This window comes from Dichomitus squalens (assembly GCF_000275845.1).
Source record: "Dichomitus squalens LYAD-421 SS1 unplaced genomic scaffold DICSQscaffold_4, whole genome shotgun sequence".
Taxonomy (NCBI): Eukaryota; Fungi; Basidiomycota; class Agaricomycetes; order Polyporales; family Polyporaceae; genus Dichomitus; species Dichomitus squalens.
The window spans coordinates 924,580-940,002 of NW_006766886.1; the positions used below are offsets into that span (position 1 = coordinate 924,580).

General features: G+C 55.0%; 5 protein-coding genes across 5 annotated transcripts; all 5 read left to right on the top strand.

Annotated features, from left to right (window-relative positions):
* The first annotated feature begins 301 nt into the window (after positions 1 to 301).
* Positions 302 to 1,388, top strand: DICSQDRAFT_133478 (uncharacterized protein). Its single transcript, XM_007362483.1, has 2 exons — positions 302 to 1,187; positions 1,239 to 1,388. Exon 1 carries the CDS (start codon positions 605 to 607, stop codon positions 917 to 919), a length of 315 nt encoding a protein of 104 aa, XP_007362545.1. The 5' UTR covers positions 302 to 604; the 3' UTR covers positions 920 to 1,187; positions 1,239 to 1,388.
* A 1,133-nt stretch (positions 1,389 to 2,521) lies between these two features.
* Positions 2,522 to 5,081, top strand: DICSQDRAFT_80416 (uncharacterized protein). Its single transcript, XM_007362484.1, has 17 exons — positions 2,522 to 2,660; positions 2,727 to 2,744; positions 2,806 to 2,874; positions 2,935 to 3,176; positions 3,228 to 3,355; positions 3,415 to 3,496; positions 3,558 to 3,643; positions 3,695 to 3,755; positions 3,806 to 3,915; positions 3,969 to 4,031; positions 4,090 to 4,114; positions 4,170 to 4,279; positions 4,338 to 4,442; positions 4,498 to 4,578; positions 4,637 to 4,755; positions 4,816 to 4,873; positions 4,936 to 5,081. The coding sequence occupies exons 1-17, from the start codon at positions 2,587 to 2,589 to the stop codon at positions 4,960 to 4,962; spliced, it is 1,458 nt and encodes a 485-aa protein (XP_007362546.1). The 5' UTR covers positions 2,522 to 2,586; the 3' UTR covers positions 4,963 to 5,081.
* A 1,975-nt stretch (positions 5,082 to 7,056) lies between these two features.
* DICSQDRAFT_52596 (feruloyl esterase-like protein) lies at positions 7,057 to 9,537 on the top strand (the record flags this gene model as incomplete). Its single annotated transcript, XM_007362485.1, has 13 exons — positions 7,057 to 7,390; positions 7,478 to 7,519; positions 7,583 to 7,656; positions 7,743 to 7,863; positions 8,005 to 8,057; positions 8,128 to 8,289; positions 8,350 to 8,387; positions 8,454 to 8,681; positions 8,738 to 8,816; positions 8,885 to 9,087; positions 9,143 to 9,146; positions 9,205 to 9,408; positions 9,463 to 9,537. The coding sequence occupies 13 exons, from the start codon at positions 7,057 to 7,059 to the stop codon at positions 9,535 to 9,537; spliced, it is 1,617 nt and encodes a 538-aa protein (XP_007362547.1).
* A 291-nt stretch (positions 9,538 to 9,828) lies between these two features.
* Positions 9,829 to 10,351, top strand: DICSQDRAFT_166911 (uncharacterized protein; the record flags this gene model as incomplete). The annotated part of the gene is made up of 4 exons (XM_007362486.1): positions 9,829 to 9,963; positions 10,017 to 10,093; positions 10,163 to 10,220; positions 10,283 to 10,351. The coding sequence occupies 4 exons, from the start codon at positions 9,829 to 9,831 to the stop codon at positions 10,349 to 10,351; spliced, it is 339 nt and encodes a 112-aa protein (XP_007362548.1).
* Positions 10,352 to 11,722: 1,371 nt separating this feature from the next.
* DICSQDRAFT_166912 (general substrate transporter) lies at positions 11,723 to 14,273 on the top strand (the record flags this gene model as incomplete). The annotated part of the gene is made up of 13 exons (XM_007362487.1): positions 11,723 to 11,791; positions 11,874 to 11,935; positions 11,996 to 12,003; positions 12,063 to 12,073; positions 12,144 to 12,321; positions 12,442 to 12,510; positions 12,574 to 12,631; positions 12,692 to 12,916; positions 12,981 to 13,210; positions 13,281 to 13,437; positions 13,493 to 13,809; positions 13,882 to 13,943; positions 14,046 to 14,273. 13 exons carry the CDS (start codon positions 11,723 to 11,725, stop codon positions 14,271 to 14,273), a joined length of 1,674 nt encoding a protein of 557 aa, XP_007362549.1.
* Positions 14,274 to 15,423: the final 1,150 nt, after the last annotated feature.

Genomic DNA, 15,423 nt, shown 5'->3' on the forward strand with positions numbered 1-15,423 from the left:
CACGCGTCCCTCCCGCCCTGACAACCAACAAGCTCAATGGCGTTTACGTATGCACCCGACTTCATCGTGAGTGCTCGCATACGTTATTGATCGCTTCAATTGTGCATATGTATCATTTGCGGATAGATTACGCACAAGCGTAAGCGCTCTCGCCTGCATGCTGTCGATCCCTGCCTTGGATTTTACCCAGAGGCGTCCTCATCGTCGCAGGGTGCTCAGCCCTTCAGCCCGCGGTTGACCTTGGGTACGGCTCAACCTCCGATCTCCGTACCTGCTGACGACGTTGCCGGGCTCGAGGCTGCGCATATATTCAGTCAGGGTTCCGCGGTCCCACAATTAGACTTCATCGCCCATACCCGCCCCTATGGGACCACAAAAATAGAGGACCCTAACGCCACAGAGAGTGATCAGGGACGCGACTGTATCGAAGGCCGCGAGGATGTTGAAGCCCCGCTTACCGTGGAGGCCTTCTTGAAGAGCGCTGCCATCGCTACCAAACGCTACCGTCCCCGCCGTAGAAAACGGAAAGCAGCGACTCTTCACGCTTCAGGAGACCACGAGGGGGATGGCGCAGCTCTTGGCTTCTCGGCGTGGAAACCGGGCGATGCAGATCACTGCGACGCACACCAGTCTGAACGCTCTTCTTCACCTGGACCTCCGGGCCGCCGCATACGGCAGAAACATCAAGCCGGAGGGACTGCCAACGACGAGTATACACCGAGCGAAGACTTCACAAAACAGCAAGCCCGGAAACGGAGAAAGTCATTACCTGCGCGACTTCTTACTGCCGCTGTCGCAACTGGCGTCGACGTTATCGGCGGCCTTCTCTTTCCCGACCCTGCCGAGGCGCATATATCCGCTCAGAAGCCGCTACACCTTGTCCCTGGGAACCATACACCATCTCCGGTCGACGCCGTGAGGTCTCGCCGTCGCCGTTTTGTCGACCCTCGTCGCGTAGCACCGTTTGGCCGGGCAGTTTCCCAGTTTGCGCCGAATGTTGGCCCTGCAATCCAACAAGGGGTGAAGGAGAACAAACCCATCACCAGCTGGGGACCGAACGCTTGCAATTTCGAGCTCCCTCCGGGGATTGGGGGTGGAAAGTTTGTTGCCGTTTCGGAGACCTGTTTTGCACCTCCTCCGCTCGCCTTGGTCCCAGCGACGCATCCACAGTCGGCCTATCGAGCGCAGTCAGTCAAACAGTTATTCATTCGACTACTGATTTCAACTACTTTATGCAGATGTACTACCATCATTAATCGGGGTCGCCCGGTGCCCAAACGAGTGAAGAACAAAGTGCTCTGCAGCGGTGCCCTCGTCCTCCCCCACAGTAGACCGTCCCCACCAATACCCCCTTCGACATTGCCAGTGTCTTCCGACCTGGCTCGCCCCGACTCCGATCCGATTCTCTCCGTCAGCAATTCTTCGCAACCTGTTCTATTCCCCCCTGATGCTCTGGTGCTGCCTTCGGCCGATCTTGTATCTCAAGACAGTGACAGCTGCGAGCGCGACGCTCAGAGCATCGTCGAGGACTCGGCAAATGTTACTCGCGCTCCCTCTCCCAGCATGGTCTCGCTCTCCGACAAGCAGCCTCTATTGTCCTTCCCGTTGTCCGCTCTTCCTGCCCACCAGCATCCACGTGAATCATCCCTGGCTTCCTCGCGTGGACAGGACCCGCCGATTGCTCTGCTCACAGTCGCTCCTAAGAAACCTCTGAAGTCACTTGGCTCTCTTCTGGACGGCTTACGCGAGATCGCGCGGAATGCTACACAGCTGGCCCTCTCGTCTGAGAATTCACGGTCGGCACGTCCTCGCCCAAACACTTCTTCTGGGGCTCACGGTCCTCTCGGTTCTACGCTCAGCTCTAGTGCGCGGCCGCGCCCTTCGACTGCTTGTCCGCTGTCTGCTTCTCGCTCCGTCTGCGCCGCAGCCCATCCTCCTCCACACGCTCGGCTTTTGGAACCTCCCCACTTCCCCCATGGTCTCGAAGGGGAAGAAAATACTCGCTGCGTCGGTGGACAGCCCGCTTCCTCCATGGACATAGGGACCGGCGGTCCTGTCGACACCCTCAATACAGAAGATGGCCCCTCGCGAATGAACCACATTGACCTTTCAGCTGTCTTCGAGTCAAGGATGAGCAAGGTTTTGCACTTACCCTCGAGTCCTCTGCCTGTTTGGGACGTACTTCCTTTGTCGCATCCTGTGACATTGGACGAGGATGATGTTTGCTACTAGATAGTGATTAGCACGCGACGTACCAAGTGTCCGTGGGCCCACTTGTCGCTCGTTTATATAATGGATCATTTCTTGAAAAGTATGTGGTCCGGCATAGAGGATGTGGAGGCTGCGCGTGGAGGCAAACTTTGGGGCCGCGGGCCATGAGCGGTCCCGCGTGCAAGGATGTAATCGGACGCCGGCCGTAGCGCCTATGTACGGATGCTATTATGCACTTCACGTGAGTGCAGCGAATACAGCACTTCGCGCTACATGACCGTCGTATAGGTCTGCCTTCTTCCTTCATATCCGTCTACTGCTTCCCCTCTGTCCGTCATTATTGTACTCGCCAGTGGCAATTAAGCATACGACACAATGTGGAACAACTACCCCGGGCAGCAGGGCGGCTATCCGCCCCCTTCGGGTCCCCCGCCGCCAGGCGCGCCTGGGTCAGTATACCTCTCATCCGATCTCTTGCAATGCAATGACCACTTACGCTCTATTATATTCTTCAGATTTGGCTTCCCTAACCCGTAAGCATTATTGCGCACTATGCCATTCCTCAGAGTTGAGAGTAGACTGTGATCTCGGAAGCAATCTGCCGTCGCCGAGCCCCGGCTACAATCCCGGCTACGCACCAGCCTATGGCGGTCCGCCTGGGGGGTACGTGGGCATATGTTGGATGAGCTGAAGGATTCGAGAGGTAACGTCTAGTACTTCCAGTTATACTCCCCCTCCCGGACCTCCGCCACCGGGCGGCCATCACCACCATCACCACCACCAACACCACCAAGGAGGCGGGTTCATGCCGCCCCCGGGCCCTCCTCCTGGTTATGGTGGCCCTTCTCCTGGCTATGGTGGACCTCCTCCCATCCCCGGTGGTCGGCCTGACGGTGGTGGGTATGGACCTCCGTCTGGTCGTTCCCCTGCACCTCCTTCATCCTACGGCGACTACCAGCCACCGGGTATGTTCCGTCGCATTATTGCCCTGTAACGCCTCTCACTGCTCTGGTTAGCTGGACCTCCGCCCCCACCGCCTTCCCATCAGCAGCAGTATGGGCCGACGTTCACGGGGCAGGATAACCAACAGCACCAGCTGTTTTACCAGTACTCGCAGTGTACCGGGAAGAAGAAGGCACTTTGTGTATGCGCATCCTTTGCATTTTAGAATCTATGTGCAGGGTTTGATTTTGATTCGCTCAGGTTGGGATCAATTACTTCGGTCAATCGGCAGAGCTGAAGGGCTGCATCAACGACGCCCGGAATGTCACGCGTTTCCTGCAGGGTAAGTCGCCATTTGATACCGTAGCATACGCTACATTCAGTTGTTGAAGACGATTGCGCAGAGCTCTATGGATACCGAGAGGAAGACATTGTTCTCTTGACAGATGACGCCCAGAACCCCCGTCAGATCCCGACCAGGGACAACATCGTGAGTCTGTCGTTCGCCTGTACTGACCGGCGCCTCACCACATCCCCGCAGATTCAAGCCATGCAATGGCTGGTACGCAACGCGCAACCTAATGATTCCCTTTTCTTCCACTGTGCGTTGGCATATTGTGTTCTGTGTCTCAATATTTAAATAGAGGGACAGACTCCGGGCACGGTGGGCAGACCAAAGATTTGGACGGCGATGAGGCAGATGGCTACGATGAAGTCATCTATCCCGTTGACTTTAAGCAAGCAGGTCACCTGGTAGACGATGTGAGCTCAGTGATCACCCTCTCTCTTGATTTGCTTCCTCATATCCGTTTCAGACTATGCATGAGATCATGGTTCGACCTCTTCCTCCAGGTTGCCGCTTGACCGCAATATTCGACGTATGTTCCGAATCGTGCACGGTGCTGAGCTATGCCACTGACTTTCATCGTCATGTAGTCTTGTCACTCGGGCTCGGTTCTCGGTGAGCATGGCGCACTGATTCTGCCGCATAAGTACTGATCTGGCCGTTTCTCTAGATCTGCCGTACATTTACTCAACGGAGGGTAAGATCAAGGAGCCCAACCTGGCCGCAGAAGCTGGTCAAGGTTTGCTATCGGCTGTCACCTCATATGCACGTGGTGATATGGTGAGTCTTCGATGCTAATGCATCCTACGCAGCTCACTAACGTTGCATGCACTTGCAGGGCGGAGTATTCTCATCTGTCACCGGTCTTCTTAAGACAGCGACTGGAGGGACTCAGCGCGCAGAGCAGAAGACACGCGCAACGAAGACGTCTCCTGCGGACGTGGTGCGTGTTTGGCCGCCTATCTACGTGGATGATAACCTCACGGCTTTCCGAACAGATCTCGTGGAGCGGTTGCAAGGATTCGCAAACGAGTGCGGATACATTCGAAGCGGGTCAGTCGACTGGCGCGATGAGCTATGTGGGTCGCCCATTCGCTCGCAACCCCAGTATCTCGTTCTAACGATCTCCGCCCTCAGGCTTTCATGACATGTCTACGTAAGCTTCGCTGTGGTTGTCTCTTATGCTTTCCACTGATCATCGGTCATTCAGGCCAGAACCGGCAGCAGAGCTACCAGCAGCTACTCACGAACATCCGGTAAGCAATCTTCTCTGGAGATTCATTACGAGACGGGGAGCTGACGATCGCGCGCATCAGGGCGATCCTGAAGCAGAAGTACAGTCAGAAGCCTCAGCTCTCGAGTTCTCATCCTATGGTGGGTGCTGCGCTTGCGAATGTGGCGTTATCTATCGGTGATGCTGACGTACTGTTCCGTAGGACGTGAACCTGTTATTCATTTGCTGATGCATCCCTCGCTTAAACGTCAATGGACGCTTGTAGAACCTCTTGTACTATATGTCGAGCATCCAATTTGTGTTCAGAAATATGTCACTCGTGAATGTTTTTGTAGTATCATCATAAGCCCATGATATCATTGGTGACGAGAGCTCTTTCGCAAGCGACGTCTGTGTGGGGACTGACGATCCTGAGGTGTTCTGCCGCCGGCAGAATAGCGCGACGTCAGCGGTGGTCGGCCGACGGCCGCTAGCTCTTCTGAATACGGAAAAGCGTTCGATCGACATTTCTCCACAATATTCGCCCATGCGCCTCGCAATGGTGTGTTCATGGGGCGCTATTCGTCCAAGCAGAATACCCGGCCGGCTGCCTATCGCTCTTCTCAGCGTCGGCCGGCCCAGGGCATGACCATGCAGCTTGGCCTCGGAAAAAGTCTCGGTCGTAGTTGAGACTGGTTTTGCCAGCTGAATCTCTTCGAGGGGGACGCATTCTCATGCATGTATACATATCCCCGAGCTGTAGAAGCTCCTTCAAGTTAGCGTTATGTACTACGCCGTCGTCGTACCGTGGCTGGACGCTGGAACGCTTACGAGCGGCCCGGGATGAGGCCGGAGCGCGGTACCGCGAAAGTTGTCACTTGTGGCGCTTCTTTGCTCTTACCTTGTTGGATCACATGGCCTACATATATTGCAAACAGTTCGTCGTTTGATAGGCCGACTTTGACTATGGCTGCTCAGCCACCTTTCCTGGGCTTATGACCATTCGTACCCGACCGTGGTCGTGATATGTTCGATGGCTCTGTCGTTGGAACATCCGACGGAACAATATCACCTTTGTTCCGATTGTGTCGAGGACCCATCTTTCATCAAGGAGACGACCGCGAAACGCGGAAAGTATCTTATGCCTCTCCCCAGAGCGGCGCCCAACCTCGATACTAATCGCCATTGGGATCTTCGGTTGATACGTAGGTCTCAACCGGACCAGGCTCGGTCACTTCTCCTCTGCAAACCGCTAGCCCCATGACCGTTCTCTCGTGCAGATCTGGGTTGGATGCTATTCAATGACTTCTTGGCTCGACGGAAATAAGAACCAGTAGACGGCCGCAGACAGGCATCTCGTGCTTGTCTCTTCCACTCGACCTTCCACACTCCGCCGTGTCTCGCGCCCTCGCTCCTGCGTGTGCATCGACGACTCGGTGCACTCGATTCATGTAGCGCGACATCCTTCACAATACTAATTGTGACGACATGGCTGGAGGTGGAACAACAGCCGCGGCCTCGAACCGTCGCAAGAATCTCGCAGGCCCATCTAGTTGGGTATGTCTTCTGTCCTTCCATTCTCATGAGAGCTTCCATACTGTTGGTCGTGTCTGACATCACGTCTCTCTCAGGCCGGCCTGCTTGCAAACGCCAGAGTTTTCGCGCTCGCTATCTTCGCCTCCCTAGGTGGTTTGTGAGTGTCCAATTTTCGATATGTCGCGGTAGCCCTCATACTGACTGGGCCTCCCTCGGAGGCTGTACGGTGAGTGAAAGGATCTTACGACACGCGCTCCAATCTGACACAGTTGATTGAGCCTCCAGGGCACAACCAGGTGCGTGCGGTGAGCAGTCTCACGGCAGGAACGAGGCCCGCTGATTCTTCGGCCTGATTGTCTTGAAACGAGCTTAGTCTGTCACCCCCGGTCCCCTGGCAAAAGAAGTACGGACGTGGAGTTTTCTCTAGTAATGCCGGAGTGTTGCAGAGTCTACTCAAGAAGGTAAAGGTGCCGGCCTGGGGAGCCGTGAAGGCCTCGAGTGGCCATGAAACACGAGTCACGTCGCTTTTGGCGCAGTAAGTTCGTTCGATCGTTGTAAGGTTCGCTCCCGCCTTCACCTTATCACGCTGTCACTACATGAACATTTCACAGGGTTCACGTCACGTACTCGCATATATAGTATCCTCCTGTCCTGTGCTACGTTCTCCAGTCCTTACGAACGTATCACAGGTAAAGTACATCCTAGTACTCCCTCAACTGTTTTAGAGTCCTTACGATCGTATTGCAGATCTCTGCCCTGTCTCTCGACGTCCGAGTGTCCGGCTCACAGTGTTAGTCAGGAGCTACCGATGAACCTCCTTTCACTTCTCGCTCTTCTAGGCTTTGCGGCGGCCGTGGTAGCCGTGAGAGACTCTCCGTCCGCATGCTCTGCCTTCAAGCCCACGAATATCACCAACGTCGCGCTCACCAACCTGCCCACCTACTTTTCCGCAAACGCGTCCGTGAACATCTCCAACGAGTACTCGAGTATCGACGTGTCGAACCTCCCGGCCTTCTGTCGCGTCGAGCTCACGATCACGACGAACACGACCGCGGGCTCGTTCGCCCTCACCGAGGTCTGGCTCCCAGACGACTGGAATGGCCGGGTGCTCACTCTAGGGAACGGCGGATTGGCTGGTGGGGGTACGTCTCATGAGCAGTGGCTTTTGAAAGAAGCGTCGGCTTATTAGGCGTTCCTACTCCGTTCCGCTCTATTCTACTTCTCGACAGTCACTGTCGCCGAGCTCGGCTACGTCGCCGTCCCTCAAGGATGTGAGTAGAGGTTACGGCATTCGGCATCCGCGGAGTCAGGTGCTCATGTAGCGTCGCATGTAGTCGCAGGCATCTCGACGAACACCGGGCATGACGGCGACGTAGACGACGGCTCCTGGGCCGGCCCACACAACGACGTACGTGGATCCTCTAACGAACTGTCGTCCACCGAGGCCCAGATCGAGCGCTCATCAGCTTGTGGCATGTCATGCGCATTTGGTAGAATGCGATCGTGGACTGGGGATGGCGTGCCATGCACCTGAGCGTAGTCGCGGGAAAAGAGGTGGTACAGCAATACTACTCCACACCCGCCAATAAATCATACTACCTCGGGTGTTCCAATGGTGCGTGGGTAATTCGGCGCCGCTCGGTTGTTTGCGTCCGCATCCTCGCTGATGTATCCATCTCACTGTCTATGTGTGGTAGGCGGAAGGCAAGGGTACGTTCTCAACGGCGATGACGGGGGTCACGAAGGCTGATAACAGCCTCCCCTAGCTTGAAGGAGGTTCAGGAATTTCCGGAAGACTTTGACGGTGTGGTACGTACAGTGTCTTCCCTCCCGCGTCGATTTAGAGTGGTCCGGATTCGACCCAGCGTTCTATCTACAGATCGTCGGCTCTCCTGCCAATTGGCAGACACACCTTCGAGGATGGTCTATTCACATGAACCTCAATACCCAACCTTCGACATCGCCCCATTTCATGACGGAGGATATATGGGACAATGTCCTTGCCCCCGAAGTTTTGCGGCAATGCGATTCCTTGGATGGTGTACGTCTTCTATGCATTCCGCAGACTTCCCTTCGACCGACCCAAACGTTTTTCTATCAGCTTGTCGATGGAATCATCAGCGATCCGAGAGACTGCGCGTGAGTACCCTATATGGCTCCATCCTTCGAGCTCGTGACTGGATTGTCTTAGAATAATACATGCAGTTTCCGCCCTGAAACGCTAACCTGCAGCCCAGGCCAAAATAAGTCGACTTGTCTGACGCCTGATCAAATATCTGCCTTGCATCGCATCTACGCGCCATACTACGAAGCTAACCAGACGTTCGTATTCGGCGGCTACTTTCCCGGAGGAGAGACCAAGTTCTATCACGGACTGGTCGGTAAGAAGCAGTCCAAGCCTACCAAGGCATACTTCCAGTTCATGGTCACGAAGTGGGACCCATCCCATATCTGAGTGTGTTTGTGACGTCTTGATGACTCGCCTACAGCAATACGGATTGGACTATCCATGACTACAACGCTACCTTGCTACAACTTACCGATGAGCTCGATGTTGGCCAGTCCAACGTGAGTTATTCGTCCCCTCTTTGAGCGACTTGTTCTCGATACTGAAGGCTGCGGATGTATGTTCGTAGGCCATCAACCCGAACATCATAGGATTCGTGGGCTCGCAGCACAACGGGAAGCTCATCCAGTATGTGGGATGGGCCGATCAACTGATCAGTCCCAACAACTCGATCTATTACTATGAGACAGTCCACGAGTGGACGCGCGCGAACACCAACCTAGACATCGACGACTTCTATCGACTCTTCACCGTGCCTGGAATGAACCACTGGTGAGCTACAGCATGCAACTCCGACATGACGAGTTCTAACCTATCTATTCCTTAGCCATGTAGGTCTCGGTGCATTCGCGGAATTTGAGGGCGAGCGTTAGCTGACGCAATGCATAGGGTGGATTTGCCGCAAACGCCTTCGGCGGCGTACAGCAGGCGTCGAACAACAACCCACCGTTGTCTCTCGGTCCACAGCATAATATTTTGGCTGCTATCGTGAAATGGGTTGAGGATGGTATCGCACCCGACAACTTCACCGCCGTGAACTACAACAGCAACGACGTCGCCAACGGCGTTGGCTTCACCCGGCCACTCTGCAGAGTGAGTAAAGGATCCTCAGGTACACCCGGAGCACATAGCTGATAGAACATGCAGTACCCATCCAATCTCAGATACAAGAGTGGAGATCCTAATAGCGCCTCTAGCTTCGAATGCGTGTTTGATTCCTAACGGCCTTTCGTTTGGCTTGACGATGCTCACTACGCCTGGTAGCAAAAGAAACACATTACGCGTATTACGTGATTACTACCTGCGAACCTTTGAATGAACATGTATTGATCGTGTACCTATAATATATATACACAATTGTACTAGTCTGTTCGTTGGGATGGCATCATCGAGAAGGATACAGTATAGTATGTGCGGCATGGGAGCGGAGACATATGCATTCAAGTGGGCAAAGCATCCTGCGGAAGTGATTGTCAACATAGTATGTACTAGTGCAGCATCAACATTCTCATGATGGAGGGCCTCCTGGGCGACCCATGCATCCCCATCTGCTGGACGCGCATCTGGCGCAACTCGTATGGCCGCCTGTTCAACGTTAACAAGGCCCACAAAGAGCGCGACCCGAGTACGGATACATTTCGGAAGCGGGTCAGTCGACTGGCGATGAGCTATGTGGGTCGTCCATTCGCTCGCAATCTTAGGATTCCGTTCTAACGATCTTCGCTCATCAAGGCCGGAACCGACAGCAGAGCTACCAGCAGCTACTTCTGAACATCCGGTAAGCATTCTTCTCTGGAATTTCCTCGCAACGATTACGAGACGGAGATCTGACGATCGCGCGCATCAGGGCGATCCTGAAGCAGAAAGACAGTCAGAAGCCTCAACTCTCGAAATTTCATCCTATGGTGGGTGCCTTGCTTGCGATTGTGGCGTTGCCTATCAGTGTTGCTGACGCACTAGTCCGTAGGATGTGAACTGGTTATTCAATTGCCGATGCTTCCCTCGCTCAAAAGCGACGATCATTGGACGCTTGTAGAAAGTCTTGTACGCTACGTGGAGCATCCAGTTTGTGTTCAGAAGTAGGGTACTCGTAGTATCATCGTAAGCCCAAGTTGTCATTGGTGACAAGAGCTCTTTCGAAAGGACGTCTGTGTGGACTGACGATCCTGGGATGTCCGCTGGCAATATAGTGCGACGTCAGCGGTGGTCGGTCGACAGCTGCTAGCTGTTCCGAATGCGGCGAAGCGTTCGATCGACATTTCTCCACCAGTTTCGCAGATGTGCCCTGCAATGCTGTGTTCAGTAGGATGCCCCGGCTGCCTATCGCTCTCAGCGTCGACCAGAGGGTACCACCGCGCAGGTTGGCGAAAATTCCGTATCATAGAGAGGGTTCGCGGCGTTCTGATGAATCCATACTTATCCAGGATCTGAAGAAACTCCATAAGCTGTCGCCATGAGGTGACCTAGATATTGATAGCGTGAGAGCGCCTTCGGAGGCATTTGCCAGTACGAGGATATGTGTAGTTGACATGCTTGTTTGTGGGGTGAGGGCGTGTTGGTGTGTCTTATGTAGATGCCTCCACTCAGATGCGATCGACCGAGGAATTACATGGATTCGAGTCGTAGATCTCACGGCAAATATTGTTTGAGCGGAAAGGAGGCGACAAGAACTAGTACTAGGCCCCTTCCGTGAAGTGTGGCCAAGCGTAGAACCTCTGAGCGCCCAGCGCTCGAAGGAGGGCTGACGAGCGGGCCGGTAAGGGCCGGAGCGCAGGCCGCAAAAGGCATGCAGCGGAGGACCGTGGCGCTTCCGAGTTTCTCTTACGTTGTTGAATCCCATGGCCCATTCAGCAACTGGTTCGTCGTATGATAGGCCGACATTGACTATTGATACTCAGCCACCTTTCTAGGGCCTATATCAATTCCTACTCAATCGTGGTCGTGATCTCTTCAATGGCTCTGTCATTGGAACTTCGGACAGAATATCAACGTTATCCCAACTGTGTCTTACATCAAGCAGACGACCGAGAAACGCGGGAAATCTTTCATGCCTCGCCTCAGAGCGGGGCCCCAACCTCGGCACTAATCGCCATTGGGATCTTCGGCTGATACGTAGGTCTCAACCGGACCAGGCTCGGTCACTTCTCCTGCGCAAACCGCTGGCCTCATGACCGTTCTCTCGTGCAGATGCCGTACTCGTCCTGGCCCGGACGCCATCCAATGATTCCTTGGCTTGACAGACATAAATACCAGTAGGCGGCCGCAGACAGAAAGTTCGTGCTTGTCTCTGCGACCCGACCTTCCACACTTCACCGTGTCTCGCGCCCTCGCTCCTGCGTGCGCGTCAACGACTCGGTGCACTCGACTCGGATACCGCAACCCTCTTCACGACACTGACTTTGACGACATGGCTGGAGGTGGAGCAATTGCCGCGGCCTCGAACCGTCGCAAGAACCTGGCAGGCCCATCTGGTTGGGTATGTCTTTTATCCTTTGCTTGCCTGATTTGCATTAGAGCCTCCGTACTACGGGTCGTGTCTGATACCATGTCCTTCTCAGGCCGGCCTGCTTGCGAACGCCAGAGTCTTCGCGATCGCTATCTTCGCCTCGCTAGGTGGTTTGTGAGTGTCCAACTCTCGACATGTCGCGATAGTCCCGTACTGACAGAGCCTCCCTCTAAGGTTGTATGGTGAGCGGAAGGATCTTACGATACGCGCTCCAATTTGACATTGCTGACTGAGCATGTAGGGTACAACCAGGTGCGTGCAATGGGCAGTCCCACGGCAGGGGCGCAGCCCGCTAATTCTTCGGCGTTACGATATTGTACAGGGTGTATTCTCCGGCGTGCTCGGAATGTACTCTTTCGACCAGCGGATGGCGTCAGTGGTGGACAATACGGGGAAGAAGGGCTGGTTTGTCGCTATCCTCGAGCTTGGCGCGTGGTTCGGCGTGCTCTGCACTGGGTACTTGGCCGACAGATTCTCCCGAAAGTACACCATCGTTGGGGGTGCGTATGCCATTTTTCGTAGTCTCCCCTTCGCCATGGGGGCTGGAGCGCCGCGGGGATCGGATTGCTTACTTAATTTTCGGTTCGGGCTTTGATGCTGATCTTGCGCGAACTGTTCAGCCGTTATCGTTTTTTGCATTGGCGTCATTGTACAGACCGCCGCATTCCACCCGTCGTCTATTTACGGAGGTGAGTCCAGACATTCTGGTGGACTCAGTCCGGAAACCGTGCCTGACATGCCATTCCTTGCAGGCCGGTTCGTCACCGGTTTGGGCGTCGGCTCGCTGAGTATGGCCGTCCCACTCTACAAGTATGTTTTGAAAGCTGTCATGAAACTGATGCGAAGGCGGGGATTGACATGGCTTCTTAGCGCGGAGCTCGCACCTCCGGAGGTGCGCGGCAGTCTCGTCGCGCTCCAGCAGCTCGCGATCACGTTCGGTATCATGGTCTCTTTCTGGATCGACTACGGCACGAATTACATCGGCGGTACCACTACTGGCCAGAGCGAGTCGGCATGGCGAATCCCGCTTGCCCTTCAGCTTGTGCCCGCTGTCATCCTCGGCGTCGGCACCTTGTTTATGCCTTTCTCGCCTAGGTAAGCTGTCCCATGAGGTCATACAACGATACATACTCAATGTTATAAATTTACTATGCTCTAGATGGCTTGTCAACAACGGCCGTGATGACGAGGCGCTCCAGGTGCTCAGCCGTGCGCGCCGCGCGGCTCCCAACTCGGACCTCGTTCAGATCGAGTTTTTGGAGATCAAGGCGCAGTACCTCTTTGAGAAGGAGACGGCAGCTCTCAAGTACCCGGATCTCCAGGACGGATCGTGGAAGTCGGACTTCAAGCTCGGCCTGTACGACTACATCAGTCTTCTCCGCTACAGGCGTACGTCATCTGCACAGCACTGTGCATATTCTCGGGAACAAGGCACTCACCTTCTGTTTTTGCGATGCAGCGCTCTTGTACCGTGTGGCCGTCGGCACGTTGACGATGTTCTTCCAGCAATGGACGGGTGTCAACGCGATCCTGTACTACGCGCCGACCATCTTCCATGACCTTGGTCTGACAGGCAGCACAAATTCGCTTCTCGCTACCGGTGTCGTTGGTATCGCGTACGTCTCTCCCGCCCTCGAACCTATGCACGTTGAGCTCACGGAGTGTCTGCAGTATGTTCCTCGCGACGATTCCCGCCGTTATCTGGGTCGACCAAGCCGGTCGCAAGCCGGTCCTCATCTCGGGAGCGTTCCTCATGGCGGCATGCCATTTCATCGTCGCTATCCTCTCCGGGCTGTACGAAGACTCCTGGCCCGCGCACCGTGCGGCCGGTTGGGCTGCATGTGCACTGGTGTGGATCTTCGCCATGGGCTTTGGGTATTCGTGGGGGCCTTGCGCTTGGATTGTCGTCGCCGAGATCTGGCCGCTGTCTGTGCGCGGCAAGGGCATGTCGATCGCCGCGTCGTCCAACTGGATGAACAACTTCATCGGTAAGCACACGAGCGCGCCTCGTCATACGCCGTCATAACGTGGGAGAGACGACTAATGCGGATTGCGTGCAGTGGGCCAGGTCACGCCGACTATGATAAGCAACATACGCTTCGGGACGTTCATCTTCTTCGGGGTGAGTGATTCCTCCCATGGCTGCTTACGAGCTTTACGTTGGGCCTGGCCTTGAATGCGGATGGATATTGAAGTGACTAACGGTGGCGGCGTTTCCCCGTAGGCGTTCTCGTTCCTGGGCGGCCTGTTCATCATGTTCTTCGTGCCCGAGACAAAGGGCCTGACACTCGAGGAGATGGACGAGATCTTCGGCTCCGTAGGCCTTGTGGCGGGCGAGCAGCAGCGCCTGGAGGAGATCGAGAGGCGCATCGGGCTCGACGCGTACAACGATCCCGACCCGAACCGCGCTGTATCGGAGAAGAGGGATTCGGACCTCATCGAGAAGGCGTGAGCCTCTCGAGAGGAAAACCATCGCTAGACTCGCACCTTTGTGGGATGCGGTGGAGTTACTCGATGATGATGATTTCGCTAGTCATGACATCGGCGCTGCAATCGTGTCGCAGCTTGTTGGGCGACGCTTCTGCCTCGACATGATCTGATGGTACTCCTAGTTGTATTTTGTGTATTTGTAGCTAGTTCTGTTTACGCATCTCATGTCCGTTATGCAGTGTTTGAAGTGTGCAATGGATGAAGCATAGGATTGCTATTTTCCTGGCCACTAGGTCTGTCAGGCAGTATGTACCAGTCCGTGTGGGGGGTTCCAGCTCGCGTGGTTTCGCGTTTCAGGTGCACAAATGCAGTAGGTGACTCTCAGGGGACCGCTGGCACCCCTGCTTGCGAGGAATAGCGGGCTGAAGGGAGGGCGGAGCCCGACCGCAGCCCGCGACAAACCCCATGGGGTAAATTGGTGTATCAATCCTCTGATAGTGCGAGGAATGCATCAAGGTCCCAATAGACAGCACAGTGCTCTGAAGGGTACTGCAGGTGTTGCTGTGTTTCCTATGCAGTAGTACTTGGGAGAATCTCTACTGCTTTAAGTTGGTTCATATACATGGCGCGTTGAGGGCGGGCGCAAGCCCGGCCAGTGATGTGCCGGTCGACACCGGGTTGTCGTCGACTTTTGTCGACTTGTCAACTGATGACGAAGGCTACAGGTGCACAAAAGTGCACGTCAACTTTCGCACAGGGCGGTCTACCTGTGCAGGCGCCCAGGCACTGTATATGATTGGGCGACGCGCTATCGCGAACGCGTTCAATCGACATATTGGGATTACTCTGTCGATTTTGCTGCAACTCTTTGACTCCCGCCATCGATGGGCTCTAGCTTACAGCGCCTTGCATAAGTCCGTGAACGCGCGGGATTTTTTCTCTCCGGCGTCTACCCTACCCGACCTGCCTAAACAGGCCACATCATGGTCACAGGCCCAGACACGACGGGCAGCGCTCGGGATCCCTTCGCGTGAAACGGAGGTTTGTTTTCGGGACAGTCGTAACTTGTCCCTTTGCCGACGCGTGCCAAAGGACGCTGAAGGGTCGGCAATGGGAAAGTTGTACTTGCTCAGAGGTTCTACAGCCCTTTGACAAAGAACGATTTGAGGCGG

Excerpts from the sequence above, each read along its gene's own strand:
- DICSQDRAFT_133478 (XM_007362483.1), top strand. The coding sequence starts at position 605 with ATGCAGATCACTGCGACGCACACCAGTCTGAACGCTCTTCTTCACCTG.
- DICSQDRAFT_80416 (XM_007362484.1), top strand. The coding sequence starts at position 2,587 with ATGTGGAACAACTACCCCGGGCAGCAGGGCGGCTATCCGCCCCCTTCG. Across the intron at positions 3,644-3,694 it reads TCCCGACCAGGGACAACATC|ATTCAAGCCATGCAATGGCT; the intron begins GTGAGTCTGTCG and ends ACATCCCCGCAG. Across the intron at positions 4,032-4,089 it reads GCTTGACCGCAATATTCGAC|TCTTGTCACTCGGGCTCGGT; the intron begins GTATGTTCCGAA and ends ATCGTCATGTAG.